Consider the following 27,632-nt stretch of genomic DNA (forward strand, 5'->3'; position numbering starts at 1 on the left):
GAATGTGTGTGTGGGGGGGTGGGGGAGGGGGGATAGTAAAAAAAAGTATTAAAAATGACTTCACCAGCAGGAAACACATCTGATTTTACTCTTAGACATGCAACCAAAGACTACGTGAATTGTAAAAGCGCCGCGTTGTCAGTATTTTCGTTGATTTTTTTTTTTTTTTTTTAAATAATCAGATGCGCAGAAAAGGGGGGGGGGGGGGGTGGGGGGGATGGGGAGATACTTTTGAAGCCTGTGAAAGATGCATTGTTAGTTTTCCGAGACAGAATCTCTGCAGAGGAAAAGTGAAAAAGCCGGAGCTGCAGATTAGACGGAGCTGCAGATTAGACGGAGCCGCAGATTAGACGGAGCGGGATCTCGGCGCTACAGACAGGAAAGAAGTAGCTGCAGATTAGATCACGGCAGAAGGATAACGAACTTAAAAGAAGAGTTTGGCGGGAATTTTTTTATACTTTTAAAAATCGCTCGAAAACGTACGCAGAACTGTTCTAATCGGTGAGGATGGTCGTGTCCGATGTTAGCTTCTTTTATGTTTACTTTGAAGCTACAGGTAAAGGGGAATATCTGATAGATTTTAGTTAGAAATGTAACTTTCTAACTGTAGCAAAAGAGAAAGAGGCGGGACCTACGGCAAAATGATATAAAACTCGCAAATTATATTGGACGTAACGTATGGATTCTGTTTGATTAGCAGACTTTTAGCTAACGCTGGCAAAATTTAGCAAAAAAAAAAAAACCCAAACAAAACGCATGATGTATGTCGGGACAAGGTTCGAGCAGAAAGCGCAAAAATGACAGTTTAACGTTTTGCTAATTCAGAAGTTGACGTCTGGACGACGTCCTTTTCGGTCAGAAGCCACGTTTAAATCCAGTTTGTGAATCGAACCAGTGTGGAAAACTGGATTATCGCGTAAAACATTCGTGAATAAAGCGCCGTTTCCATCCCGCGTGTTCAAGACGGCAAAATCGTCACGTCCGGGGAGACCGGCGCGGCTCACTCGCCGCCATTTTTACTCCTCCGAGTCAATGATCCAGTCACGTGACTTGTCGAGTCAAAGTCACGTGACGTTTTTTTTTTTTTTTTTTGATGTGCATCGAGGAATTTATTCGTAGTTTATGCTCACTCCTTTTTAGCGAATAAAAAAAAAATAAAATTCATCGGCCTCAGTTGAGCTCGAAGGGTTGTTTCTTTGGAGATTCTATTCGCATCTGGTCTTTCCATCCGACGCTCGTCTACGCGAAATCCCGAAACCCGCACAGAAATACGCGGACGGAGACACGGACGCCTACTCTTAACGTCCCACTCTCGTCGAAACCGAGAAAAGACTAAGACATTCTACACAACACGCGGAAATGCGGACCGAACCCGGCTGATTTACCAGATTGTCGTAAAAGCACCTAAACTATTTTTAAATGGATATTTACGTTTACTGAAGTGATGATTGTCTTTAAATAACGCTTATTTACTGAATAATCAATAATCGGACTGGAATACATGGGTGGGAGCTTTAATAATTCGGTTTCGTGTCTAACGCCAAATCACCGACTACTAACAGGTCACTGGGAAGGAAAATTAGCATGTTAACTGGTGTTCCTCCTAGCTAGCCGCCTAGCTACGAGCTTCTCTTAACGCCCGGCAGTCAGTCAGGGAGTTAACCTACGTCGCGATTCCTCCTACGTTTCTACTTTAGTGGCTACAGCGACCCGTCTGCAACATCACCGCTTGTTACTGGAAGGATCCCCCCCCCCCCCCCCCCCCCAGCTCTTAAGTGGTTTGGGAAACTGCTGGAAAGAGAAGAGCGCTGTGGCGAGACGACCGCCGTGACCCCGTGGACTTCTGGAATCGGTAGACGAACATTCAGCAAGAACATCCGGGAAAACAACTTCAGGTTCCGTCCGTGGAACGGACCGCACGCGCGCCGCCGCGCCCCGGAGCTGTTTAAAGGTATTCAGAGGTCCGGATCGGGCGAAGAAGTCGGAATGCCGTGTAAACGGAGCGTATCGACGGCACACGAATAAACACTGGTGTTTATCTGCAGAAACCCGCCATCCTGAGCTGGGACCGGGCACGCGCCGACGATCTGTCATACGGTAGGTCGTGATATCGGTACGCCGCGTCCGTCTGCGTACGGCCGTCCCGTACGCTTCCTTATTTCTTCTAAATTCAAAGCAGAGTCACGTATGACCTTCTTGGAGCCATCCCATAATATTCAAACACGGTGAGGAACTGAGCGACACGTTCACAAACGTTCTATACGGTGTAGCCAGCGAGGTTACTTGGATGAGCTACGTCGGCGAGTTAAGCGGCGCGGGTAAACAAATACGCCAAATAAACAAACAAACAAACAAACAAATAAATAAACGCGCGTCGTAAATAACGTCGAACCACGGCCGTGATCAAACTCCGGCCGATAAATAAATAATTAAATACACAAACAGCTGCAGAAATTCGATGTACGTCACACGGTCACTGCGATGTTTAACAAGAACAACCCTTTAAGAATTCTGGCCTGGTTTTGGACCAGGGTGAGCCTGTACCTGAGTCTACTACCTGTCCCTTGGAGACGATGTCCACCGTTACTGGCTCTGAAAGACAAAACCATCAGTTAGACCCGGCTGCCGACTCCCGCAGCAGAGCATTATGGGAAATATTGAACTTTGACCACCCTGAAATCATTACCAATCATGTGAAAAGAAGCTCTGATGAAATGGTTAGAGGTTCCGTAGCGCTCTGGTCCGTTTGGTCCTGCGTTTAGTCATACAGTGAATTAGTCGTTATTCACATTAGAACATCAGGATGTGTTAGGATGAATTCACCACCAAGAAAAACATATACAGAGAAAACAAACAAACCCCAAAACAAACCACACCCCACCATCATCAGACCCATCACCATTAGCACAGATTTGAGGTTTCTACCTGCAGTCACTTTAGGTTTAGCTTTAGGTTTGGTGGGCTTTAGAGAAACAGACGACTCCACGTGTACATCTGTGAAACAAAAAGGGTCAAAAATTCAGCAGTGTGACAAAGCGGACTAAACCCACAGTGCTCATCAAGCATCACTTTTCATTTCTCTACGTGCAGCGAAAAACAAACGCAAGCCAGAAGAGACAAACAAACAGGCGAAAAAAGGTGCACGGAAGAGGTCTTCCGAAACGTTCCGGAAGCCGAAGCTGTGCTTATTTACAGGACGTTTACTGGATCATCGACAGCCGCAGGGACGCCACAGCGACCGGGAAACGCATCCTGCGTTAACGTCGCGTCGTCTCGCCTCGTGAATCAAAGCGGCGGTCGACAACTTCCGCGGACTGCGAAAACATTCGTCATAATGAACCTCACCGCAACCTCGATTTTAAGAAGACCGACAAACGGTAAGCTGCTCTAGCGGCCCTCTAGTGGATGAATGATAAATTGCGTCAACAAAAAAAAAAAAAAAACAACAACCCTGGAATATATAAAAGCCCGATCGCGGTTCTACGTCTTTTTCGCGTACGTTTTCGAGCGTGAACTTTATCGCGCAACCCGAGATCCCTAGACGACGCCAAAAAGAAGCAGGATCGGGGTTTGTCGGTCGCTGTAGCCGTCCCTGCCGCCGTAGATGTGCGCTTTACAAACTCAGACTTCTTCAGGTCTTGGATAACGCCGCTAAGCCACACACGCGGTGCTGTAGAGCCGCGGAGGCGCGCGAGCAAGCACGGGTAGCGAGAAGGGTTCCGGATAGCTACGTGGAACCAAGCGCCGATGGGAAGCTGAGGAACCGGACAAGAACCCGAGCCCCATCAAGAGCACGTGGAGCGGACAGACCGGAGAACCGGACACGGCTAACGGACAACGTCCGGTCAGTATCGAAAAAGTGTTTCGGAACGTTTCTGGGATGCAGAACGTTTCTGCTGGAGCGGAACGGCTTGATCAAAGATCAACACCGTGGAACCGTTTGCGCCGGATAAAAAAAAAACGTCAGGAACATTATTATTATTATTATTTAAAAAACATTTTTTAGAGCTGGACTGTTTTCAGAACCTAAAAAATGTTCCTCGAGACGTAACGCTCGGCTAGGATACGATCGTTAGCTAGGGATGAGCAAGACGTTCAGCACCGAATCTCTGACCGAACCAGCTTTACGGTTACCGGTAAAAAAGAATAATAATAATAATAATAATAATAATAATAATGTAAAATATGGCGTAAATGAACCCAAAAGCACTCTGGGGTTTTTTTAAGATCACGGTGCAGATCTCATCAACTACCTTAAATAAATAAATAAATAAATAAATAAATAAACAAACAAACAAACAAACAGACGCAGTGGAGATGAACGTGACATGTCTGAGCGAGATGACCCGCCGAAAATCTTTCAAAAGCACGGCCTCGGCGTTCATGCCAAACATGCTGCCGAGTGTTTTTTGTTTTTATGGGTTGTGTGTGTGTGTGTGTGTGTGTGTGTGTGTGTGTTTTTTGCCCTCTCTTTTGTTATTCATCATCACAAAAAGGGTTGCGCTTCCTTCCCACTTACCCTTTCAAAGCCACTCGCTGCGATTCATCTTTACAATTCGAGCAAAAGGCCTTGCATAACAGGACTCAGGTTCAAAGAAAACCCGTCCCAGGTCTGCGTAATTTTCCAAAATAAACCCAGAACAGCTGCTGAATGGCGCTGTTTATAATTAATCCGCCTGAGTTTTTTCTTCTTCTTCTTCTTCTTCTTCTCCAAACTGTTTTCCCCTCCCTCTCAAACAGAAGTTCAGGACGATAAAGACGGTCGAGGAAAACACCGAGCGAACCGCTGACAAGTCTGACAGAGCGACGGATCCATCGACACGGCCGCGTACGGCCGCGACGCTCCGGTTCGCTAGAACCCGAATCCGCACGGACGCCGCGTCGGTCGGCACCCGGCTCGTGTTTACCTTTACCTCCGAGTCACTTACACTCCGAGTTTTCTAAGATTAGAAACGTTTCGTTTATCATCGTCGAGAGCATTAATATTAAAAAGGTTTTTTTGTTGTTGTTGTTGTTTTAAAAACATGTTTGGGCTAAAAATACTTTAGGTCAGGAACGCCGCTAAACAAAACGTCTTCTGTTTACGCCAGATAAAATAAACACGCCGTAAATTACTCAAATGTTTAGCGCTGTTGCTTTAAAAGAACTGCTTTCGCTTCCTTTCCCCGAAAGATCACGTTCGAAAGACAGTCAAACGTGACACGTTAAGACACGTGTACAACACACGCTGCTGCTGCTGGATACTGGACGGCGATTGGTCAGAAGAGGAGGCGTCGGTTCGTTCTCCGAGAACTAGCCCTGACAGTAGCGCAGGTTTATGTTGGTATTGAAGTTAATATGAAGATAAATATTACTGCACCGGTTCCAGTACGTTATCTTTGCTGTAGGAACTCGCTCACGCGAACCGCTGCTTTAACTCGAGACCGGTGGGGAGATTTCCCTGTTATTTGATTAACATGCAGGGAAGGAGTCTCCAACGTCAGAGCTTCGGACTGGCCAGTTTACGCTTTTTGCGTAACAGCAAAGCTGAGTGGGGTTGTTTTATTCTTCCCTACTATTAACTGAGAGAGAGAGAGGGAACGTGTGTGAGAGAGTGAGAGAGAGAGCGTGTGTGAGAGAGTGAGAGAGTGTGTGTGTGTGAGAGAGAGAGAGAGAGAGAGAGAGCGTGTGCGAGAGAGAGAGAGAACGTGTGTGAGAGAGTGAGAGAGCGTGTGTGTGAGAGAGAGAGAGAGAGCGTGTGTGAGAGAGAGTGAGAGAGAGCGCGTGTGTGAGAGAGTGAGAGAGCGTGTGTGAGAGAGTGAGAGAGAGAGAGCGTGTGTGAGAGAGTGAGAGAGAGAGAGCGTGTGTGAGAGAGAGAGAGAGCGTGTGTGAGAGAGAGAGAGAGCGTGTGTGAGAGAGCGTGTGTGAGAGAGCGTGTGTGTGAGACAGAGAGAGAGAGCGTGTGAGGAAGAGGTGAGAGAGTGTGTGTGAGAGGGAGCGTGTGTGAGAGAGAGAGAGAGAGAGTGTGTGAGGAAGAGGTGAGAGAGCGTGTGTGAGAGAGAGAGAGAGTGTGTGAGAGAGAGTGTGTGTGAGAGAGAGCGTGTGTGAGAGAGAGAGAGAGTGTGTGAGGAAGAGGTGAGGGAGCGTGTGTGAGAGAGAGAGAGAGAGAGCGTGTGAGGAAGAGGTGAGAGAGCGTGTGTGAGAGAGAGAGAGAGAGAGCGTGTGAGGAAGAGGTGAGAGAGCGTGTGTGAGAGAGAGAGAGAGAGAGCGTGTGAGGAAGAGGTGAGAGAGCGAGTGTGAGAGAGAGCGAGAGAGAGCGTGTGTGAGAGAGAGCGTGTGTGAGAGAAAGCGTGTGTGAGAGAAAGCGTGTGTGAGAGAGAGAGAGCGTGTGAGGAAGAGGTGAGAGAGCGTGTGTGAGAGAGAGCGAGAGAGAGCGTGTGTGAGAGAGAGCGTGTGTGAGAGAAAGCGTGTGTGAGAGAGAGAGAGCGTGTGAGGAAGAGGTGAGAGAGTGTGTGTGAGAGAGAGAGAGCGTGTGTGAGAGAGAGAGAGAGCGTGTGAGGAAGAGGTGAGAGCGTGTGTGAGAGAGAGAGAGAGCGTGTGAGGAAGAGGTGAGAGAGTGTGTGAGAGAGAGAGAGAGCGTGTGAGGAAGAGGTGAGAGAGTGTGTGAGAGAGAGAGAGAGCGTGTGAGGAAGAGGTGAGAGAGTGTGTGTGAGAGAGAGAGAGCGTGTGAGGAAGAGGTGAGAGAGTGTGTGTGAGAGAGAGAGAGCGTGTGTGAGAGAGAGAGAGAGCGTGTGTGAGAGAGAGAGAGAGAGAGCGTGTGTGAGAGAGCGAGAGAGAGCGAGAGAGAACAAGGCAGGGGAGGGAATGAGTGTTTATAGCGGAGCGCAGCTATAAACAGATGAAGAAGACGGCAGTAATGTAAGGTGCGGCGTGCTGGTAAACGGAAAGGTGCCGCGGCGTGAGAGCAGTAAAGCACTCGGGGACGTGCGGTTAAAGGAAAAGAATCAACTTCTGGGCGGTAAACTCCACTCGCTCGCAGCACAGCTCCCGAGTCTTTAAATACGGACATCTGATGGAACGTGGCCTCAACTTCTTTTCCATTCAAAATAAAAACAAAAAACTGAAACAACAACAACAACAACAACGAAAATAAACAACCAAAACAACAACAAAAACTGTTCCACTTTCATCCTGAAGAGAAACGAACGAGGCGCACGAGAGGCTGAAATACGGATTAAAAGCGGGTGAACGCGCCGTACTCCGGTAGACGGGGACGCGAGGCCCAGCGAGAACACGTCCGGGTTCCTCACATCAAACTACAAATAAATAAAACATTTCAAAGAGAGGATATTCTGCACATTTTAATAAACAGTTAAACACAGTGTAATCGTTTCAGATCCATATTTTTACACGGCGGGCCTGGACGTCGAACACGCCCTGGCTGGAGACGGGGAAATGTGCACGTTTGAATGATTATTATTATCTTTATTGTTTTTCCTGCCAGGACTTTAATCTCGCTGGAGCGGTGAGTGATGCTCTGCTGCTCGGTACGGAGTTATTCACTATAAAACACCGCCTGAAACTCGTACGTCATCCAGCCGAGTGAACCGGACACGACACACACGCACGCACGCACGCACGCACGCTCACATTCGGGCTTTTTGTAAAGAATTTGACCTTATATGGTACGCTCGTGTGCTGAATTCTTCCAAATTGTGAATAAAGAGAGGATTTGTGGAGCGCGTCCATCAACCGCTGTTCTGTCATATTCTGACAAGGAGATGGAAGTCAGAGGATGATGACATCATCAGAGAGCGCCAGCCAAGCACACGGAGTCACGGGGCGAACGAGGGGGAGAAAAAGTCCTGGAAACGGTTTCGCTCATCCGTGCAGCAGTAATATTTACAGCAGTCATTCATTTCAATATTTTTTATGTTTCCACTTAATATTCGGTCGTGTGCAAATTTTTTTTTAAAATGTCTTTAACACCGTTACGACACCGTTACGTCTCACCTTCACGACGAGCTCGCAGCGTGGTAGTCCGCTATTTTTAGATTCAGATTCAACTCTAGAGTTCATTTCAGACTTCAGACTGTGGAACATTCCCAAGTCCATTCCCTTCGCTGTTCTCTTGCTCCCTCTGCTGGACACATCCCAGAACTCCAGCCGAGTTCTCACCGTAAACACATCATACTCTGCTTACGCTTAATATCTTCAGCTCATTATTTTAACTACTTTCTTTTCCCAAATACATCATTTATCTAAATAAATATAATTTTATATATATATATAGTTATATAGATTATTTATATACATTATTTATATTATTATGAATATTAATATATCTGATTTTTTTTTACAAATAATTATAAGAAATTGTTTGTTTTAATATTCCTGTAATCTCTCACTAAATAGAAAAAAATAATTCACAATTTTTTTAAAAAAATGGAAAAGGTAGGTATACAAAAAAAAGTATACTAAAATAAATGCATATTATTATAAATATCATTACATACGAGTTGCAAAAACGGTAAGAAATCGTTTCAATATTCCTGTAACCTCTCACTAAACAGAAAAATAAATAAATAATTCAAATCGGTTTTTTTTTTGTTTTTTTTTAAAAAGTAGGGCGAAGTCAACTATTTAATCTGATCTGAAAATTTTTACACGTTTTTATTTTGTTTATAAGTCATGGAAATCATTTTTTGAGAATAATTTACTTCAGTACTACAAACAGGTTTTAAGGTTTATGTAATCTCGAAATCCCTACAAAGAAAATGATTAAAATAAACAAACAAACAAACAAACAAATAAAGGGATGGAAGCAAAGGCAGACATTAATCGCTTCATCCGGTCTGCGAATTAATTTTAACTAACTAAACAAAAAAGTATAACAAATAATCAACAAGAAAGTAAATAAACCAAAGAAATAATACGAAATGAAGGTTGGTAAGTGCACAAAGAAATAAGTTTAAAAAAATGGTGTTTAATCTGGTCTGCGCAAATTTCATATATATAATATATACATATATATATATACATATATATAAATCTTTTATTCATCAATTGATCATATGTGTATGATGGGTGAACATTATCAGGAAAACTAAAGAAAAATTTTGGAAGTTTAAAAAAATGAAGGGAAAACTTGGACTGTTGAATAATGTTTGGAAATATTACAGAATGTTATGTTTGGATCTGGTGTTGGTTATATTGACTGATTCCTGTGATGAAGTTACTGACTGAACCGGACACGGAACGACGTGACGGACCGAACGTCCGGACGAGGACGGAGACTCTGACGACAGATAAAGCGAGACGGCGAGGATGGGGACGTCACTCACGTGATTTGTATCCCCATATGTGGAGAGTAAGCTTCCCGGAGGAGTAGTAGATGAAGACCAGGACCAGCATTGGGCACAGAGCAAACAGCAGCTTGTGTGAGACCTTCATGATCATCAGGCATTCACATGGCACCATCTGCTGCTTCGCCTACAGGGGAGACAAACCCGAATTAAACCACAAATACCTTCCGTTTGTTCCGTAATCCTGTCTTTCTTTCCTTTTCCCGGCATTATCGAGGGTGCCAATAATTCTGGAGCTGGGCTGTAAATGTCAAGGAGAGGAAGAAATATGGAAACTCCGGGCTGAAGATTTACGGCGTCTCCGAGCGCTGTACTGACACGGCGTGGAAACAGCGGTGAGAAGATGGAAACGTTCTCTGAAAAGATTCTTTAACACTCGTTTAACGCTTGCCCATTTTTCCTGCTTCCAACACGTCAACGTCGAGATCTGACTGTTCACCTGCCGCCTAATGAATATACTTTATACTTTTTATACTGCTCACCACGGTTGTAAAGAGTGGCTATTCGAGTTACTGTAACCTTCCTGTCAGCTCGAACCTGTCTGGACGTTCATCTCCGACCTCTCGGACCAACAAGCGTCCGCGAGAACCAGCGGTTCTAGAGTAACGGCGCTAGTACACATTGAAAGCATTTTACGGTCGAAGCCCTGCTCTACTTAACCGCCACTTTAAGAACTTCGTTTCTTAGTGCGTTAACATTACACTGCAGCGCTTCTGAATTCTGCTCTCTGATTGGTCAGAAGGTGTCACGTTATCGTTTCTATAGTAACAGCTCATTCGCGGGGACTGGTGTGTAATCACTGATTCGTGAGGAGACGTTTATTTTAAAAGGTGCACTAGGTAAGACGACGCGGGTTCGAACGACTCGAAACGAATCCCGCCCCGCGTTCATGGAGCTCCGCCCACGAGATCCTCGACGACCCGTAGGACGCGCCAGAGAGGAGCGAGAGCGGTCGGCGAGGGAACGTCGACGCAGGTTAAGGATAATACCAGATGCCAAACGTCATGAACTATGTATACCTGACCGCAGGATGAGCAAGTAACGTGAGACGCAGGACGTAAATCTAACCTGTGGAGTAAACAGCGTGGGGAGGAAAACGCAGACGGCGTTATTGACTGGGCAAAGTGCATGGCGTGTACACAAAGCTGAGTAAACGGGACATTTGGAAAGAGTCCGAGTGTAAACAGACCCAAAGTTTCATTGTGCACGTGCGCCCCTGTGATAGAGCGCTTTCACGTGAATCAATCCCGTCCATCATCTCAGCTCTGTACATTCATTTATTCTTACAGGGTATAAAGACTTTAGAAAGAAATAATGGTACTTTTATTATTATTATTATTATTATTATTATTATTAGGGGCCAAAGCACTGAAGGTGCGTAGACACCTATTGAATCCATTTGTTTTCTACTCATTATTATTATTATTATTATTATTATTATTATTATTATTATTCCCTGGGATATTTCTGGGAGTTTGTGGAGCCCTATGAACCGTAAAATGATGAAATAGTGTCTGTACCAATTATGGGGTCTCTAGGACCAACTCTATAGCGCCACCAGTAGTTCACAAATTCCCTTTTCAAGTGGTTATAATTGTCGAACACGTTGCCCTAGAGAAAAGAAATTGAGTTGATCAGATTTCTCTCGTCGTGATGATCACAATCCCACATCTCACAGTCAAACTCCACCCATTACAAGTAGTCGCCATTTTGAAATGTACAGTATTCAGTTCTTCCCTTACTCCTCGTTCACATTTTGTCCAATTCTTATCAGAATTGGCTCAGATGATCATTTGGACAGAGTTGGACGAACCTGACTGAGCACATTTTTTTAGATTCGTATTTGTTTAGAAGTTATGCTGTCGCAAATTTTACGACGTCGACCCAAGATCGGACCAGAGGCCGTATCTCGGCCGTGCTTCGATCAGTCGGAACGAAATTTGGTAGACCTCGTGAGCAGCGTGATCCGAGGCGAGAGGCCATGCCGAATTTTGAGGACGGCGCCGGGTCATGGTAAATCCGCGGATAACAACTGTGCCGGGATCGGACGAACCGCCTGTCCGCCGTTTTGAAATTTGTCATATATTGTACGATCTTTTAAAATATTTGACATATCGGCACAAAATTTCGCAGTGATCATTCATAGCGTGTCCTCTAGGTACCTGAGAAATCTGAACACAGTGCCACCTAGTGTTCTAGAAATATAAGGGGGTTTTTTTTGGTAAAAACATAACTTTTGAAAACATTGTCCATAATTAAAAAAATTTTTTCGGTGTCATTACATGTGTGGGGCACTGTGATAAACAACAAGCATTAATCCTAAAGCTCCTGGGTTCGATTCCCGTGTTGGGAAAGTTCTTAAAAGTTTGTGGAATGAATTTGTCTTTCTTCGGTTGCTCAGCGTTGCAGTAACCTTTCAACCACTTGGCCTGCAAATAAATGCCTCTGTTCTGTTCATTTCCTGTTCAATCTTATTCTCAGCTCTGCTTCTGAACCTCATATTCATTTATGTACATTCTATTTCTCCACTTCCTGTTCTTCAAGTCCGCATCACGCTTGCTGCGCCATTGGTGCTTGGCCCCGTTAAACGCTGCTTGCAGCTTTTATCATTATTATTATTTAGAATAACAGGAGTGCTTTTTTGCTTGCAAGTTACTTTAAAAGACAAAAAAAAAAAAACACGAAACAGATATCACAATGAATCTTCGCATACTTAATAAAACCTAAAATCTACCTCGTGTCTGGAATGTTGCGAGAACGAAAATTCGCTGAATTGATGATTTCACTGTGAAAGACGCTCTCAAGTTGCTTTTTCTAAAATCATTTATTTATATAAAAAAAAATTTTATGCCATGTTTCAGCAAAAAAAACCTAACATCAATCCAACAATAATCACCATTTTGGGAAAATTCCTCTGCAGCCTTTTTCTAATTTAGAGTAAGGAACGGACGTTTAAAATTTCATGAAGTAGAGATTTAAAAACAACAACAACAACAACAACAAAAACACCATTTTCCCTCAAAATCTTCTCAAAAGTTCTCAAAATAGTCGAATGCGTTAATGGGCGTGGCTTAACACATAACGTTACATTACGTGACAGATAATGTGCCGGTCGTGAGAGGATAAAAACAGTGGAATAAACATTTCTGTTGAGTTTTGCTCGTTTTGTTATTATATTTATGTTATATCGTAAATTCCTCCTTTTCCTTCAAAATGTAGAGACTTATCTGCCTGTAAACAACAAGATTTAACAACAGTTAAAAATCCCAAACGGTAAAACAACAGGCCGTGCGGACGTTACTTCACGTCAGGACGTCCTACTTCACGTAGTAGCGTGACGCTTTCGCTTCCATGTTGTCTTTAACGAACTTCAACAATCCAGCGTATTTTGCACTTTTCCAGCCTTCGAATAAAATAAAAACAAAACTTTATCTCCTCCCTGGACTGTGTGTTGACAGTACTCGTACTTTCCGAGCTCGGTTCTCACGCGCATTCGTCTCGAACGTCGCAGCGCCTCTTTATCTTCTCTGTAAACGAGCCAAAACTAGGACTGCTTCCTTCTGATATTAAAAAGAAAACTCGAATCTTCTTCTTTTTATTTGCCTCCAAATTCACATACTGGAGTTTTAACCTTTATCGGTTTGGTGTATGTTTATCACTGAGGGTGACTAATCTGTAATAAAATATTCTGATTTATGACCATCACTACGAATATAACTTCCTGGAACCATTTCATTTCTCTGAGTGTTTCGTTTGGTCAGAACGGGTCAAAATATTTTATCATCCTTAATGAACGAATGTGACGCCGCTACACCCACGAAGCTGTATGCTTGTTAGCGCGAGGCCTGGCGTGAGAACAGCCTCTTCCACAGCTCATGCAAAAAAACGCTTCAGTGTTCAGCTTAGCGTCTCTGAACACAGCACCAGAACCCGGACGCTCGCCTCTAGAACCTTCTGAAACTCCAGCGTGGGCTCTGCACGACGAGCTCCACACTTATGTTCTATGTTGAATCGAAGACGGCTTCGGCGTGACGACGCGGCGTGACGTGTCTCGGAGCGAACCTGCGGAAAATCTGCGGTACTTTTGGAAAAATTAAATAAAATCGCAAGCTCCTCTGAATATTGCAGAGTTGGCGTCAATTTCTGCGATCGTAAAATCCCGGGAGGACTGATCGGTGTGGGACAGAGTTGGGGTCAGGTTAGGGTCGGGTTAGCGTTAGGGTTAGAAATCTTCTTTCTGAAATACACACTCGCGGTGGAGAGAATGAAAGCAGGGCAGAAAGATAAAGTCGTGGCGTTCGAAGACTCCGTATGATATCGTTTAAGTTGTGGGTTTTGGTCTATATTTACATCCGTATGCTAATTGTGCGTTTTCTCGACACGTGACCAGATCGACTCGTGACGTAAATCTGCTGGAACGTTTGCACGAATTTGCCGTAATCCTTCCTCATTTGCATTTCAAATCAGGCCGCTTCCTTCCCCCTTTACGTTCTTCCTTTCTCATCAGATGCACAAGCATCCTTCATCTCTCTCTCTCGCGCTCTTTTTTCCGACAGCATGGTAGAGTTCGGTCTCTCAGACAAACGAGCACGCCAAAGTCTGGCTTTTCATCTCTTGGGGCTAAATGTTCACCAGGTGAGTGTGTTAGCGATTAACAAGGGATCCTTTTATTTCAGATAAACAATTATCTAAAATACTGAACTAAACCCAAACCTCACATTGTACAACTCGAATTATTTTCTAATTACAGCCTACTCTTAATTTACTTATGGTCACATCTAGGTGCCAGTTTGGACAATTTCCCTAGTATAGTATTAGTATAGTAATATAGTAGTAGTATAGTAGTAGTATAGTAGTATAGTATTAGTACAGTAGTATAGTATTAGTATAGTAATACAGTACAGTAGTAGTATAGTATTAGTATAGTAGTATAGTATTAGTATAGTAATACAGTACAGTAGTAGTATAGTATTAGTATAGTAGTATAGTATTAGTATAGTAATACAGTACAGTAGTAGTATAGTATTAGTATAGTAGTATAGTATTAGTATAGTAATACAGTACAGTAGTAGTATAGTATTAGTATAGTAGTATAGTATTAGTATAGTAATACAGTACAGTAGTAGTATAGTATTAGTATAGTAGTATAGTATTAGTATAGTAATACAGTACAGTAGTAGTATAGTATTCGTATAGTAGTATAGTATTAGTATAGTAATACAGTACAGTAGTAGTATAGTATTAGTATAGTAATACAGTACAGTAGTAGTATAGTATTAGTATAGTAGTATAGTATTAGTATAGTAATACAGTACAGTAGTAGTATAGTATTCGTATAGTAGTATAGTATTAGTATAGTAATACAGTACAGTAGTAGTATAGTATTAGTATAGTAATACAGTACAGTAGTAGTATAGTATTCGTATAGTAGTATAGTATTAGTATATTAATACAGTATAGTAGTAGTATAGTATTAGTATAGTAGTATAGTATTAATATACTAATACAGTACAGTAGTAGTATAGTATTAGTATAGTAGTATAGTATTAATATATTAATACAGTATAGTAGTAGTATAGTATTAATATAGTAGTATAGTATTAGTATAGTAATACAGTATAGAAGTAGTATAGTATTAGTATAGTAGTATAGTATTAATATACTAATACAGTACAGTAGTAGTATAGTATTAGTATAGTAGTATAGTATTAATATATTAATACAGTATAGTAGTAGTATAGTATTAATATAGTAGTATAGTATTAGTATAGTAATACAGTATAGTAGTAGTATAGTATTAGTATAGTAGTATAGTATTAATATATTAATTCAGTACAGTAGTAGTATAGTATTAGTATAGTAGTATAGTATTAGTATAGTAATACAGTATAGTAGTAGTATAGTATTAGTATAGTAGTATAGTATTAGTATAGTAATACAGTATAGTAGTAGTATAGTATTAGTATAGTAATACAGTACAGTAGTAGTATAGTATTAGTATAGTAGTATAGTATTAGTATATTAATACAGTACAGTACTAGTATAGTATTCGTATAGTAGTATAGTATTAGTATAGTAATACAGTATAGTAGTAGTATAGTATTAGTATAGTAGTATAGTATTAATATATTAATACAGTACAGTAGTAGTATAGTATTAGTATAGTAATACAGTACAGTAGTAGTATAGTATTAGTATAGTAGTAGTACAGTAGTAGTATAGTATTAGTATAGTAGTATAGTATTAGTATAGTAATACAGTATAGTAGTAGTATAGTATAGTAGTATAGTATTAATATATTAATACAGTACAGTAGTAGTATAGTATTAGTATAGTAGTATAGTATTAGTATATTAATACAGTACAGTACTAGTATAGTATTCGTATAGTAGTATAGTATTAGTATAGTAATACAGTATAGTAGTAGTATAGTATTAGTATAGTAGTATAGTATTAATATATTAATACAGTACAGTAGTAGTATAGTATTAGTATAGTAATACAGTATAGTAGTAGTATAGTATTAGTATAGTAGTATAGTATTAATATATTAATACAGTACAGTAGTAGTATAGTATTAGTATAGTAGTATAGTATTAGTATAGTAACAGTACAGTAGTAGTATAGTATTAGTATAGTAGTATAGTATTAGTATAGTAATACAGTACAGTAGTAGTATAGTATTAGTATAGTAGTATAGTATTAGTATAGTAATACAGTACAGTAGTAGTATAGTATTAGTATAGTAGTATAGTATTAGTATAGTAATACAGTACAGTAGTAGTATAGTATTAGTATAGTAGTATAGTATTAGTATAGTAATACAGTACAGTAGTAGTATAGTATTAGTATAGTAGTATAGTATTAGTATAGTAATACAGTACAGTAGTAGTATAGTATTAGTATAGTAGTATAGTATTAGTATAGTAATACAGTACAGTAGTAGTATAGTATTCGTATAGTAGTATAGTATTAGTATAGTAATACAGTACAGTAGTAGTATAGTATTAGTATAGTAATACAGTACAGTAGTAGTATAGTATTAGTATAGTAGTATAGTATTAGTATAGTAATACAGTACAGTAGTAGTATAGTATTCGTATAGTAGTATAGTATTAGTATAGTAATACAGTACAGTAGTAGTATAGTATTAGTATAGTAATACAGTACAGTAGTAGTATAGTATTCGTATAGTAGTATAGTATTAGTATATTAATACAGTATAGTAGTAGTATAGTATTAGTATAGTAGTATAGTATTAATATACTAATACAGTACAGTAGTAGTATAGTATTAGTATAGTAGTATAGTATTAATATATTAATACAGTATAGTAGTAGTATAGTATTAATATAGTAGTATAGTATTAGTATAGTAATACAGTATAGAAGTAGTATAGTATTAGTATAGTAGTATAGTATTAATATACTAATACAGTACAGTAGTAGTATAGTATTAGTATAGTAGTATAGTATTAATATATTAATACAGTATAGTAGTAGTATAGTATTAATATAGTAGTATAGTATTAGTATAGTAATACAGTATAGTAGTAGTATAGTATTAGTATAGTAGTATAGTATTAATATATTAATTCAGTACAGTAGTAGTATAGTATTAGTATAGTAGTATAGTATTAGTATAGTAATACAGTATAGTAGTAGTATAGTATTAGTATAGTAGTATAGTATTAGTATAGTAATACAGTATAGTAGTAGTATAGTATTAGTATAGTAATACAGTACAGTAGTAGTATAGTATTAGTATAGTAGTATAGTATTAGTATATTAATACAGTACAGTACTAGTATAGTATTCGTATAGTAGTATAGTATTAGTATAGTAATACAGTATAGTAGTAGTATAGTATTAGTATAGTAGTATAGTATTAATATATTAATACAGTACAGTAGTAGTATAGTATTAGTATAGTAATACAGTACAGTAGTAGTATAGTATTAGTATAGTAGTATAGTATTAGTATAGTAACAGTACAGTAGTAGTATAGTATTAGTATAGTAGTATAGTATTAGTATAGTAATACAGTATAGTAGTAGTATAGTATAGTAGTATAGTATTAATATATTAATACAGTACAGTAGTAGTATAGTATTAGTATAGTAGTATAGTATTAGTATATTAATACAGTACAGTACTAGTATAGTATTCGTATAGTAGTATAGTATTAGTATAGTAATACAGTATAGTAGTAGTATAGTATTAGTATAGTAGTATAGTATTAATATATTAATACAGTACAGTAGTAGTATAGTATTAGTATAGTAATACAGTATAGTAGTAGTATAGTATTAGTATAGTAGTATAGTATTAATATATTAATACAGTACAGTAGTAGTATAGTATTAGTATAGTAGTATAGTATTAGTATAGTAACAGTACAGTAGTAGTATAGTATTAGTATAGTAGTATAGTATTAGTATAGTAATACAGTACAGTAGTAGTATAGTATTAGTATAGTAGTATAGTATTAGTATATTAATACAGTACAGTAGTAGTATAGTATTAGTATAGTAGTATAGTATTAGTATAGTAATACAGTACATTAGTAGTATAGTATTAGTATAGTAGTATAGTATTAGTATATTAATACAGTACAGTACTAGTATAGTATTCGTATAGTAATACAGTATAGTAGTAGTATAGTATTAGTATAGTAGTATAGTATTAATATATTAATACAGTATAGTAGTAGTATAGTATTAGTATAGTAACAGTACAGTAGTAGTATAGTATTAGTATAGTAGTATAGTATTAGTATAGTAATACAGTACAGTAGTAGTATAGTATTAGTATAGTAGTATAGTATTAGTATAGTAATACAGTGCAGTAGTAGTATAGTATTCGTATAGTATTATAGTATTAGTATAGTAATACAGTACAGTAGTAGTATAGTATTAGTATAGTAGTATAGTATTAGTATAGTAATACAGTACAGTAGTAGTATAGTATTCGTATAGTAGTATAGTATTAGTATAGTAATACAGTACAGTAGTAGTATAGTATTAGTATAGTAGTATAGTATTAGTATATTAATACAGTACAGTAGTAGTATAGTATTAGTATAGTAATACAGTACAATAGTAGTATAGTATTAGTATAGTAGTATAGTATTAGTATATTAATACAGTACAGTACTAGTATAGTATTCGTATAGTAATACAGTATAGTAGTAGTATAGTATTAGTATAGTAGTATAGTATTAATATATTAATACAGTATAGTAGTAGTATAGTATTAGTATAGTAGTATAGTATTAGTATAGTAATACAGTACAGTAGTAGTATAGTATTAGTATAGTAGTATAGTATTAGTATAGTAATACAGTACAGTAGTAGTATAGTATTCGTATAGTAGTATAGTATTAGTATAGTAATACAGTACAGTAGTAGTATAGTATTAGTATAGTAGTATAGTATTAGTATATTAATACAGTACAGTAGTAGTATAGTATTAGTATATTAATACAGTATAGTATTAGTATAGTATTAGTATAGTAGTATAGTATTAATATATTAATAAAGTATAGTAGTATAGTATTAGTATAGTAGTATAGTATTAGTATAGTAATACAGTACAGTAGTAGTATAGTATTAGTATATTAATACAGTATAGTAGTAGTATAGTATTAGTATAGTAGTATAGTATTAATATATTAATAAAGTATAGTAGTATAGTATTAGTATAGTAATACAGTACAGTAGTAGTATAGTAATACAGTACAGTAGTAGTATAGTATTAGTATAGTATATAATTAATATATTAATACAGTATAGTAGTATAGTATTAGTATAGTAATACAGTACAGTAGTAGTATAGTATTAGTATAGTAATACAGTACAGTAGTAGTATAGTATTAGTATAGTAGTATAGTATTAGTATAGTAATACAGTACAGTAGTAGTATAGTATTAGTATAGTAGTGTGAAAAGCAGTGTGAAAGCAACTGTTGTTCTGAGTAGACACATTTTGGACTTCCTGTAGTTTTTATCCAGATTGTATTATACAACTCCAAACAGGCCGCTCGCACCGGTGCGAATAAATATTTATTCACAGTCGCACAAAATACTTTTCAGTCGCAAACACGAGTGAAATGGTCGCACTGTAGAGCCCTGAGTTTATCTGCAAAGTGTTTTCCTGTTCGCGTGATGACGTTTAATGTCCCCGACAACCTCTGCAGTGCCATTTAGCAACATGTTAATGTCATGATTTCTCCTCGCGCAAAGTGCTGGAGCCCGAAGCGAAACTGGCAGCTTGAGGCCTAAAATGCTAACACCGTTTCCGGGTTTTGACATTACAAAATGACGTCATCCCTGCGCCACCCCATGGTGATTGGCTGTAAGTGTAGGAAGCGCTCGATTTGATCTACAGCGGAGTTTTCTATGAGCGGAGGACGAACTTTAAACGTCAATATCGCAGTCGATCATGTTCATTTAATCGTGGGCCGTCAAAATCGTAATCGAGATCGATGTTCGCTTAACTGTGCAGCCGTATAGTATAGTATTAGTATAGTATAGCTCTAGAAGACCGTTTCGCATCACAACAGTATCAATACTATCATCTTTGCGCTTCTCTGCGTGTTGTACTGTAGTGGATTGGATTGGATTAGATTGGATGTCTTGCGTTCAGGTGGTGTATCAGACCCGTCATAGGCAAGTGCTTGGGCGATGTACACACCTCTTGAAACTTCAGCTGAGCAAAGACTGCAAATTGCTATTTTGATCTAATTATCAGAAACTGCTTTTTTGCTCCCCGTCTGAAATTTCAGTGCGTCCCTAGTTTCCACGGTAACAGCTCGTTCACAGTGACTCGTATGGCGGACGATGAACGGGTTAAAATAAATAAATAAACAAACAAACAAACTGTTGATATGGCGACGGAGACATGTAACGTGTACGGAAGGAGTCTCCAGTGCCAGTGATTTTTCAGGAACTAACTTGTTTCGTGAAACATTAAACGCAACTATAAACGGATAAAAAGTAGGACGTTTTGTTCTTTCATTTTTTGCAAAGACTTCCCTGACACAATTTCAACAGGGGTTGCTGAGGTTAGCAGAACCGCAGTTTCCGCTCTGTGCTGTCCGAGGGCCAGCGAGTGGCAGCGTTCGTGCCGTCTGCGGAGCCGGAAGCCGTGGAACCGGTCTTTAAATGTGCAGCTCATAGCCTTTAACGCTAAAAACCTTGGCTTTTTGGTCATATCTTTTTTGGTTGTAGACGTATTAAATCAACGTGAACACATCACGGACTCTCGGGCTGAAGAGAATAACGTCCTGTGCTGTTCTTGCATCACCTTTCTCACACCGTCAGGCTTAGTGTAGACGTTTAAGAACATGCTTTACCACAGACTGAAAAAACCACATGCACTTCCTTATTTAGGATCTTGTTTTAGACACCCAGCACACGTCTCGGAGCGGCTACATACGCACGCTTGTGTTTGTACACTTCGTATTGAGGGGTGTTTTAAAATATATTTTTTTTTAAAGTGTGACCTATACAGTTGAGTAAGTGCAGTCGGTGTAATCGGCTACACATGTACGATTTCTCAACAGCACTTCCGAGCCGCATGCTGCGGAAATCCTCTGCCTAAAGGGTGAGGCTTAGACATTGCAGGAAGCTTACAGCTACCAGTTTATCTTCGGGTTTAATTACATACACGTTGAACATAATTATTAGCACGTGTCCGACAAAGAGTCCTAAATAGCTGAATATTTCCTGTTCCTAGTCTCTCAGGTGTACTGAATTATTTATTTATTTATTTATTTTTTACAGTAAAACATCAATGGGAAATATACTTCAATTATATATTTTTCCTCATATGAATTCATAGGGGTGCCAATAATTGTTGCACACCTATCTTTGACAAAGGGGTTGTTGTTGTTTTTTTTTTTTTGGATAAACCTGTTAAAAAAAGTTTAAAACAATAAAGACATTTTTTTCACAGCCTTCTTGACTCATATTTACCAATATTAATACATTTTTAAAAAGCAGGCGATTTTATTTATAATTGCTTCGAGAATTAGTTTCATACAGTTGAAATAATAATAATAATAACGGAAAAACAGGATAAAAGAAGAAGAAGAAAAAAAGTCAAACAGCGACGTCTTCACCAAACAACGAATCTAGTCCTTCTCGTCAGAAATTAGCGTGCCAGAAATACACTTCGAATTTACTTCAAACATGAAGAACAGACAGACGGACGGACAGACGGACGGACAGACGACAACCCGACAGACAACATAGTGTCTCCGCTACATCAGGTCCTTTCACAACGTTTGACGCTCTTGAATGGAAACGACAGATCCCGTATGGAGACGTTCACACCGGGCGCGATCGTTCCCGGCACCACAAAGCGGCTTATTTCCCCCGTCCAGGGTGTCGTCCAATTAGATTCGAGCTTTAGATCACGTGCCCGGAGACGCTGCTGTGGAATCAGGGCTGACTTGTAAACGCCACTGAAAGACTCTGAAGCGGTTTTCTGAGCGTTCTTATTTATTTTTATTTATTTATCTTGCACAAATAAAGGCGTTTTTGACCCACTACCGTGTTACTGCGTTCTATTTCACGTTCAGTCTGAAACAGCTTGACGGTGCTGTAAAAAAAAACAAAAAAAAAATCCCTGCCTCCCTTTCTGCGTAGAATACACGTAAAATAAAATAAGGGAAAAGTTAGCGTACCCATCTTCACGATGGGCGAGTGGGTTGCGCCACCTAGTGCGCAGGCGTAAAATGCGTTCTCGGTCAGCGCCGCCGATCGTCCGGGCGATAGATCGATCGATCGTTTTGCACTCGGTGCGAAAGGACCTTTATGAGCGAAAGATTTCCGTCGTCTCTTGTAAAATGGCGCTCCTGTGAGGAGAACAACTCGTCTGGAACAAATCGCAGAAAGCAGCAGAACATATTCGACCAGATCCGCGTCGTGAAAATAAACAGAGGCCATTCCTTTTTTATATAATCTTACATGTTAATCTGCAGATAATCCCAGACAATTTCAAAGGAAAAACCGCAGTGACAATTATTTACCAAACCGATAGTTTAGAGAACCGACAGCTTCCAAAACTTGTCGAAATTTGTCCATAGAAGTACCCTCAAAGTACCGTACTCCTCTAATACCACAGCAATTCACCAATCATTAAAGCTTTGTATTAATTAAACTCATTTTTATCCATTTATAGTTACCTGTAACGTTAAGAAAGGTCCACCAAACAAGTCCTCACTTGCTTAATACCGGCTCTAAACAGTTGTTCCCTCAACAACGTCTCTCCGAAAAGGCTGAAAAACTTTGCAGATAAACTCAGGGCTCTACAGTGCGACCATTTCACTCGTGTTTGCGACCGAAAAGTATTTTGTGCGACTGTGAATAAATATTTATTCACACCGGTGCGAGCGACCTGTTTGGAGTTGTATAATACAATCTGGATAAAAACTACAGGAAGTCCAAAATACATCTACACCCAGCAACAGTTGCTTTCACACTGCTTTTCATCTCCTCAGCCAACCGAACAAGTGTGGAAATACCGCAGAGAAGCCATTATGATGACGAGTAACTCTGTACATCATCTGCTTCGACTTCCCGATCTCAAAACCGCCATCTTTTATTGGTCCCTCAAAATGACCGGAACTTTCACCTGCTCGTGTAGACACAGCGGCGTCGGGCGGAGTAAATTAATAATAATGCTAACGCTACAAGGTGGGATTGATTCAAACTTCTTTATGATTGGTGAGGAATTATTTAATAATCAAGATTAGCGACTGTTCAGAAGGAGTACGCCGCTGCTCTCCTTCACGCTCTTCACTAACTCAAATACACAGCATATTCACTTCAGTTACACTTAAGGTTGCCAGATATCACCAGAAAAGTCAACTCCAGTTTCCATTTTTTTTATTTAATCCCGCAAAACACACAAGATTATCAGCAGGCGTGGCAACACCGTACTGGGGAACTGATCTAAAAGGAACAACTGATAAACAAACAAACAGAAAACTACTAAAATGTAAAGACAGAAAACGTGCTTAGTTATAAATAAATCATTTAGTATAAAAATAGATATTATAATAACTTCATAAAATATAAATGAAATGAGAAATGAAATAATGTTAAATTTACTATGGGTTGCATTTAATATCAATCTGACATGAAGCTTAGTTCGCTAGATCCTAACATGGATCATTTTTGCGTTAATCTACGTTTTAATTAGGACTCTTTACTGTTTAAGATATTTAAAAATAAACATTTTATGCTTGTTTATTTATCAATCAACCAACAGTATTTCTCATTGCTATTATTTTAACTCAGTTAACAGTGACCATGAGCAGAGAGATTACATTTAACTGTTTACGACCTCCTGATTAAAGCTTAAATAAAAAAAGATTGGTATCTGGATCGGTATCGGCTGTAAATATCCTGATCGGAGCGTCCGTAATGAACACCAGTAAACTAAAGCGCTGTGCGTCTGACGGGTAAATGAACTCACCCAGTCACATCCTATATGAGATTATTCAGATATATACACAACACACACAGAGCGGTTGGAGAACTGACTCCAGCCCAGAACCATGACCGTGGAAATGTCTAATAGTGCAGCTTTAAATATATTTAAGAGGAGCAGACTTCAGACACTGAACACCGAGGTTTATCGTATTTGTTTACAAGGTAAACAGGTTAACGGTTGTTGTTGTTTTTTTGTATACAGTCTGTAAAATGAACTGAAAATATCAGATTAAGTTTATCAGAAGGTAAATTAATGTGTCACGGCTCACACGATGTTCCTAAATTCTGTCATAATTGACCAGCTCAAGTTTTCTCATGCCCACTTGTGTTATACTGTGGCACATTAATGTTACCATCTCTAAAAAAATAAATAAATAATAAATAAAATTTTTTAAAAAACTGTGATTTCAAACTTCACCTGAATTGTTTTCGTTTGGTTGCATATTGTTATGTTTGATGCAGATTTTCATTTGGTTGATGGCATTTTTACTCATCCTATAATGTGTGTACAATTTGATTTATAATTTGCTTCTACGAGATGATGCACTTTAAGGATCAGTCCATCAATCTGACGCAAAGATTTGTACATTATCAGGAATGCAGCACAACGTGGAGGCGAAAGCAGCGGTCTGTTTATTGAAATAAAAATATGTTGTCACGAAAATCAGTGAACGATCGTGATAAATAATCAACGTTGATCAAAAATAATCGGGATGATCATTTTGGCCGTAATCCTGCAGCCCTAAACACGCTTAACAGTTTCAAAATCAGTTTATTATCATTAGTCTTCTATTATAAACATCCCTTTCACGGGGTGTAGAAGATGATTAGCGCCTTGCGAAACAGATTTAAAGCTGCGGTGTGTGGGATTTATTTATTTATTTATTTTTGCCATCTGCTCTAAAACACCACATTCCCGAGCCATCGGAGCAAACAGGTTCGTTCTGGCAAGGATCTTCTTACCTGTCTGAACAGACGCAGTTCTAGACACGTCATCGTGCCCTACCGCGGGAAATAAATAAATAAATAAATAACGCTGGCTCGTTAATTAAAATCAGGCTGGAGTATACAAATCAAACAGGATTACGAGGCACACGGACCAGATAACAAAACATTCAGATGATACAAAGACGCCGTCTCACGGCCGACAGTCAACACCGCCGAGCTATCTTTGAATGAGATCGACGCGCATGAAGTTTTCCACTCACCTCTCAAAACCCTGCCACAATTACCGCACAGGATAATGACATCTTCTGGAGTTTTGAGTAAATATATGGGCTGCATCTCAAACCACACCCTGCTGTACTTTTTAAAAAGCATGTCATTATCACTGGGAGCGGACAGGCAACTAGCTAATAGCGCACCGGACAACCAGATCACATGATCAGGATATGTCACGGTCCTCGAACATTCACGCCATCTCTAAACAAGATGAGCTAATAATCCCCAGACAGAAACAGACTCAAACGCTAACAAAACGGTTCAAACTACGACCGGCTAAGAGGAATTGTGTGTCTATATAATATAACTTTCTTTTTTTTTTAATTAGCGGTTGACTGTTAATTTGTGTCACACAGTAGATCCTTAAAACTTTACCGTGAGACTAGATAAAATATCAGGAACAGGCTGTGAAAATATTTATACTTAATACATATCCGGTGCTACGAGAACTAATTGCATGTGCGAGCATGAGAAAGTATTTTCCGTAACCTTGGTGTTTAGCGATATATTATTATTTATTATATAAGTAATATATATTTATTTTTTAATTTTTTACTTTTTTTTAAATATTTACTATATATATATATATATATATATAAACTAGGTTTTCCACAAACACAGTGAAGGTCAAGGACATAAGGAATCATATCAATGCTACTGAAGTTAAATTGGGGATTTCTTAACAACCCTAGTTTATATTCCAGGTGAATAAGTTTAATCCACTACGTAAAACGTAAATAATCATGAATTCAACCAAAAAAGTGAGCAATTACAATAACCAGACCAATTTATAGCAAAATAATCTTTATATTTGCGACTAAGCAGAGACTTTTTAAAACCGATACTCATATTTCTGTCGTAGTTTTACGTTAAAACGTATACTAACTAGTTACAATATCCGTAAATAAGTGGTGCGATTGGCACACACTAACGTTAGCTTACTGTTATAATGTTAGTTCATTATACACTGTATAGCCAAAAATTTGTGGACACCTGACCGTCACACCCGTATGTCCTTTTCGAACAGCCCGTCCCAGACGTAGCCCGTCGTCGCCGTTATAATAAAGTCCACTCGTCTGGGAAGGCTTTCCGATAGATTTCGGAGCGTGGTTTCGGGGGATCTGGATGTTCCGTGAGGTCAGGCGCTGATGTCCGGATGTCGAGGATGCTCCAGTTCCGGCTCGTTCGGTGGGGTTGAGGTCAGGGCTCTGTGCAGGACACTCGAGACCTTCTACCTTCTTCCAACCTTCACACGAAGACTTCACGGTCTTCACGGAGCTCGCACTTTTCGTGCCCGGCCGGAACATGTCCCGGCTTCGTAGTCCCAGTGAAGGGAAACGGTAGAAACGACTACAAGCGTGAAAAGACCTTCTACGTGGAGAAGAACCACGTACAGGTGTGACGGTCAGGCGTACGCATACTTTCGGCCATCCGGTGTATACAGTCTGATCGTTATTGTGAAATTGTCGTGAAAAGTGACGGACGGATATTAATAGAATTTTTTAAAAATTATTCTAGAACCTACGTAGCAGCGCCGGATCGAACTGCGATGAAAAACGATACGTCATTTTCAACGCATGGAATATTAAGAACGTATTCAACGGAATGACAGACGTTTGTTTGTTTGTTTGTTTATTTATTTGGGCACAATACAGAACCACTCGTCAAGGAGAATCCGGCTCGGCTCTGGGAACCTTTTCAGTACCGAGGTACCAGGTACCAGGTACTCATCCACAGTGGAAAACCTCCTAAAGGAAGCAGGACCGAGTTGTGTGCGGTGGAAAAGTGCCGTTAGTTCACAACCAACAACAGGTCGGATAGAGAGAGAGGAGGAGGACAGGAAGAAAGAACAATATTGAACATTTCAGCCTTTAAAACTAGATAAAGACAGACATGAGTACACTAGAAAGTGTAAATGTGTTCGGTTCACACTGACATTCTTGAGGTAATGACACGATAAGCTAACTAAATTAGCATGCCGATGGCAGAGAGTGAACATACCTCGACACACAGATCTGCTTTAAGGGTTAAGAGATTTTTTTTTCTTTTCTTTTCCCTTTTTTGTTGTTGTTGTTGTTGTTGTTGTTGCTGCTGCTGCTGTGTTGTTTACCTGCTTTCTACTTCCTCAGTCCTCGGAAAGCTCAGAAAAATAGCCTGACCGATGGCATGTTTATTCCTCCCCCTACAACCTCCATGTTTTTCTCCAAACGCTGCAGCTACAGCTCAGTCTAGGGCTGTGTGTGTGTCTGTGTGTGTGTGTGTGTGTGTGTCTGTGTGTTTCAGAAAACCCCCTCCCATTTTTCTAAAACGCACTAATGGAGATGGAGTAGGGTTGCCAGATCTTTCGCACAACCATGCAACCCTACCAGAGACTGTAGTTTTTACACACACACACACACACACACACACACACACACACACACACACACACACACCTTTTGAGACTTTACAACCTTCCTCCATTCATTCAAACCATTTCCAACTTTCATTTATACACGATCACATGATTGTACAGGAAAACGATCAACAACCGGGTGTTCTGACGTCGTTACAGCGTTACACCGC

The 27,632-nt window shown here is 39.2% G+C and overlaps 1 protein-coding gene across 5 annotated transcripts in view; it reads right to left on the reverse strand.

Annotated features, from left to right (window-relative positions):
- st3gal3b (ST3 beta-galactoside alpha-2,3-sialyltransferase 3b) overlaps positions 1–27,343 on the reverse strand; it is a 63,273-nt gene extending 35,930 nt beyond the window's left edge. The window contains exons 1-5 of one of the 5 annotated variants that reach the window (XM_047162773.2): positions 27,069–27,342; positions 9,324–9,471; positions 2,926–2,994; positions 2,687–2,752; positions 2,545–2,592 (exon numbers count right to left, since the gene is read on the reverse strand). In XM_047162773.2, coding sequence (XP_047018729.1) covers positions 2,545–2,592; positions 2,687–2,752; positions 2,926–2,994; positions 9,324–9,459 — 319 coding nt within the window. In that variant the 5' untranslated portion in view covers positions 9,460–9,471; positions 27,069–27,342. Of the gene's footprint in view, positions 1–2,544; positions 2,593–2,686; positions 2,753–2,925; positions 2,995–9,323; positions 9,472–27,068 lie in introns of all 5 variants that reach the window. The other 4 variants (XM_017495607.2, XM_017495606.3, XM_047162776.2 and 1 more) reach the window with 4 other exon arrangements.
- Between the last annotated feature and the right edge of the window lie 289 nt (positions 27,344–27,632).

This window comes from Ictalurus punctatus, chromosome 20 (genome assembly GCF_001660625.3).
Source record: "Ictalurus punctatus breed USDA103 chromosome 20, Coco_2.0, whole genome shotgun sequence".
Lineage (NCBI taxonomy): Eukaryota > Metazoa > Chordata > Actinopteri > Siluriformes > Ictaluridae > Ictalurus > Ictalurus punctatus.